This window comes from Chelon labrosus (genome assembly GCF_963514085.1).
Source record: "Chelon labrosus genome assembly, chromosome: 3".
Taxonomy (NCBI): Eukaryota; Metazoa; Chordata; class Actinopteri; order Mugiliformes; family Mugilidae; genus Chelon; species Chelon labrosus.
In genome coordinates this window covers 11925594-11930082 of record NC_140339.1, presented here as the reverse complement: position 1 = coordinate 11930082, position 4489 = coordinate 11925594, and the positions used below count along the sequence as shown (strand labels likewise).

Here is a 4489-nt window from a genome sequence, read left to right as displayed (position 1 = left end):
GATTCCCCAGCAGAGGCTTGTCTCTCCGCAGCCTCGCTACATCACAGCTATCGCAGCAGCCTGGCTGGTGCAAAACTAAGCCACATGTAGACTCATTTCTTCTGATTAAGTCAGCCACTCATCCTCACCGGAGAACATTTCCACCTCAGTTAACAATTTTTACAGTTTAGAAAATACCTGTCATAATATACTTGTTTCTCCTTGCTTGTGGCGTGATGGAAAGAGATGATTAACAGATAACTTCAGTTGTATGAGCTGTAAAGAGACAAGGAGAATTCTTAAATCTAAGGACCCAGTAGGCAAGGTTAATGTTTTTTGCAATAGGCAAGAGTGCTTTGCTCTTGGCAACGACTGTAACTACACTGTAGAAGGGTGTCTGTATCATTTAACAACGTGGCTCGACTCAATGCTGTCACATTGTATAATTTCAACATATACTCATACATAATATGATATGTTTGCTGCACTGCATGCATTGATTCATTTGTAGGTTACTATCTCTGGGGGCAGAAAGTATGGGGGGCGATAACAACATATCAACACCGCAGTGTGGAAGTGGGAGGCACAGGCTGTACTGTACTGTATGTGTATGAATCTCTCGGTCTATTTTTATCTACAGCATACTCGGGCATATTCCTAGACATGTTGGCTGAATGGATTAGTCTAATCTAATTTCATCTAATCTGCGATAACGGAGTAACGAGTTTCTTGTTAGTCACTTGATTTGGAAGATAATAAATTCTGCTATAGTTATGCGAGGTGCAATATCGACCTCCTCGCTCTCATGAATGAATTCGTCTGAGATTTTGGGTGTGATGATGTGCTGGATTGTAATGAAAAATAAATAGCACCGGAATACCGCTTTGTGTAACAAGCATTGATTGTAAATGTTTTAGAAAAAGATGTTCTGAAACCTCAAAAATTCATCAAAAAGATATCTCATAGTTAACACAGCCCTCGTTGTTCTGGCAAGATCAACACATGAGCCATAGCGTAATTTCCTCCAAGACAAGCTGGACCTCCATTTTGTTTCCCAGTGCATACATTTCGCAGAGCACACTCCTTCTTGCATATTTGTTTTTTTTTTCAGCATGGACAGATTAGCTGTGCAAATTTCTCATTGGCATTCAGACAGTATTTGTTTGTCACAGTGCATGGCCACATCCACTGAGTGTAATGGTTTGGTGCTAGTGACTTGTCTTGCCCTGACAAGAACGGGTCCCGGAGACTCCGGCGGCCGACTGCACAGTTTCTTCTGAAATTTTTCATGACTGCGGCTTTGTGTATTGAATAATTCCAGGCTTATGATTCCATTGAATAAGGAGCTTACAAGAAAGTCACAGGTCCGGCTCCAATGGGAGGCAGATGCTAAGTTCTCGTTTTTCATTTTCGGTCTCCTGTGTAGATGAATCAGCTTCTGTGAAGTCTGGAAATCTGGGACAAATCCAGGGTTAGGGAGCTAACAAAAAGCTTGTTATTTTACACAAATGGGCATTATTGACAATTAATTTAAGCTTTTAATTCATCCATCTCTTGTTATTTCATCATTCCATGCACATTGTATTGTGTAAATGCCTTACATAATTCATTATGAAATTATGTCTAGGTAATGAATCATTAAGGCTAATGTTGTTATATTTTCTTAGAGCTCCGACTTACATCTTCAGATTATTTGTTACAATCATAGAAAAACATACAAAGAAGCAACAGTTCATATTTGAGAGGTTGAAAAAGCAAATGTTTGGATCAACTAATCAATTCTGCACGAAAGAAGATTTTTCCTGATGCCTGTAAATCATTGCAAAACATAGCAAGTCACTCTCTGCTATGCTATGTTGTTACTAAAAAATGTTCTCTCTTTTTTCTTCTAATTACAGAGAACCCAAACAGCAGATGAACTATGAATGCTGAACACAATGATCTCTTCCCTCCAGCGCCAGACAATGAGAGGTCGTAGGCTGAAGGGGGCACTGTCCAACCCCCTCTTTGTGCTGCTTTTGGCCCTTCAGATCCTGGTGGTGGCTGGGCTGGTTCGTGCTCAGACCTGTCCTTCGGTCTGCTCATGCAGTAACCAATTCAGCAAAGTCATATGCACCCGTCGCAGTCTGCGGGACGTCCCAGATGGCATTTCCACCAACACTCGCTACCTGAACCTCCAGGATAACCTCATTCAGATAATCAAGGTGGACAGTTTCAAACATCTGCGCCATCTGGAAATCCTGCAACTGAGCAAGAATCACATTCGCAACATTGAAATTGGCGCCTTCAATGGGCTCGCCAGTCTCAACACGTTGGAGCTCTTTGATAATCGCCTCACGACAATCCCCAATGGAGCATTTGAGTACTTGTCCAAGCTGAAGGAATTGTGGCTACGGAACAACCCCATCGAAAGTATACCATCTCATGCCTTCAACCGGGTCCCCTCGCTTCGAAGGCTGGATCTAGGTGAGCTCAAACGTCTCTCCTACATTTCTGAAGGAGCTTTCAAGGATTTGAGCAACCTGCGCTACCTGAACCTGGGAATGTGCAACCTCAAGGAGATTCCCAACATCTTACCTTTGATTAGGCTTGAAGAGCTAGAAATGTCAGGTAACCAGCTCTCCGTGGTCAAGCCCAGCTCATTTACAGGGTTGGTGAACCTCCAGAAGCTGTGGATGATGCATGCCCAGGTCCAGACTATTGAAAGGAATTCCTTCGATGACCTTCAGTCACTGGTGGAGCTCAACCTGGCTCACAACAACCTTACCTTTCTACCACATGACCTCTTCACACCGTTACATCGCCTGGAACGAGTCCACCTCCACCACAACCCTTGGAACTGCAACTGTGATATTCTGTGGCTCAGCTGGTGGCTGAAAGAAACAGTACCTGCCAATACTAGCTGCTGCGCACGTTGTCATACCCCTACAGTCTTTAAAGGTCGGTACATCGGAGAACTGGACCACAGCTACTTCCAGTGTGACGTTCCTGTTATAGTGGAGCCACCCAGTGACTTGAATGTGACAGAAGGCATGGGTGCCGAGCTTAAATGTCGTACGAGCTCGTTGACCTCCATCAGCTGGCTTACACCAAATGGCTCATTAGTGACACATGGGGCTTATAAAGTGCGGTTGTCTGTGCTCAACGATGGGACACTTAATTTTACCAGCGTCACAATGCAGGATACTGGGACCTACACCTGTATGGTTAGCAACACAGCTGGCAATATTTCTGCCTCTGCTGTGCTTAATGTCACTTCTGTGGAAAACAGCGGGGTGACCTATTTTACCACAGTCACCGTGGAGACCATTGAGACTCCGGGGGATGATAGCCAAACACCGCTTCCCCCATTTGGCTGGGTGTCATCCTCAACAACAAAAGGGACTCCTGTTTCAACAAGGACCACAGAGCGGACTTACACCATTCCAGTTCTTGATCTGGATGGAGAGGGATCCCTCAATGGCCTGGATGAGGTGATGAAAACCACCAAGATTATCATCGGCTGCTTTGTGGCCATCACGCTTATGGCTGCTGTTCTGCTGGTTATTTTCTATAAGATGAGGAAGCAGCATAACCAGCAGGATCCCGATGGCCCTGCGTCCTCAATGGAGGTCATTACTGTTGAAGAAGAGCTCGCAGGTGTCACTGCTATGGAGAGACACCTTTCGCTGCCCCCTCTGGAGCACTACAACCACTACAACACCTACAAGAGCACTTACCACCACCCCCCTATGCTCAGTACCATACACAGTTCAGCTACACAAGAACCTTTACTGATTCAAGCCTGCTCAAAAGACAATGTACAAGAGACCCAAATCTGATCTTAAATTTTGACTAAATATCCAGTATCAGCAGTTTCACACTTGGAGTACAATGGACCAAAATGTGACGATAAAGAAATCAAACGCCATTGACTTGACAGAGTTGATGTTGATAATGGCACTTAATCAGCATTTGGAAAAGGGACGACATACGATACTTTAAAAAGTGTCTTTACAAAAAACAAAGATTATTTATTAAAATATGTCTAGTGGCTAAATGAAGAAAAACAATTTGTGATAGCTTTTTAGCTCATTTTATTTCTCTCTCTCTCTATGTGTAATACTGCACAAGGGAAAGAATGGTTTACTAAAAGTGAATATGTAAGGTGTCAAATGCAGCATTTGAAAGCGCTGCAGATTTTGGCCTTATACTAAAGCTAATGCAATTAATTTAGTTAATATCGATATCACCATTTAATAATATGTTTTGTTGAAGGGCATTGGTTAAGTATTTCTAAGCGTTCATTTGCTCGCCATACCCCTGCCCAATTTGGAGAAGGTTTACTAGACATAAGGCATAAAATGGGTTTATTTTTGTCGCCATCATACTCTAGCTGTCACTCAAAACAAAATTAGATCTTTTAATGACACAGCTCTGGATGATATCACAGTGAAGCCAGCATGCCTGAGGAGCAAAGCTGCCAAATGAGTAAATGTGCATTTCCCCTGTGGCTCCTAAACAACAATGA

General features: G+C 43.2%; 1 protein-coding gene across 1 annotated transcript; it reads left to right on the top strand.

The window, feature by feature from the left end:
• The first annotated feature begins 1571 nt into the window (after positions 1–1571).
• lrrc4cb (leucine rich repeat containing 4C-b) lies at positions 1572–3878 on the top strand. Its single transcript, XM_084542006.1, has one exon. It carries the CDS (start codon positions 1905–1907, stop codon positions 3798–3800), a length of 1896 nt encoding a protein of 631 aa, XP_084398132.1. The 5' UTR covers positions 1572–1904; the 3' UTR covers positions 3801–3878.
• The last annotated feature ends 611 nt before the right edge of the window (positions 3879–4489 follow it).

Coding starts and splice junctions, on each gene's coding strand:
- lrrc4cb (XM_084542006.1), top strand. CDS start 1,905: ATGCTGAACACAATGATCTCTTCCCTCCAGCGCCAGACAATGAGAGGT.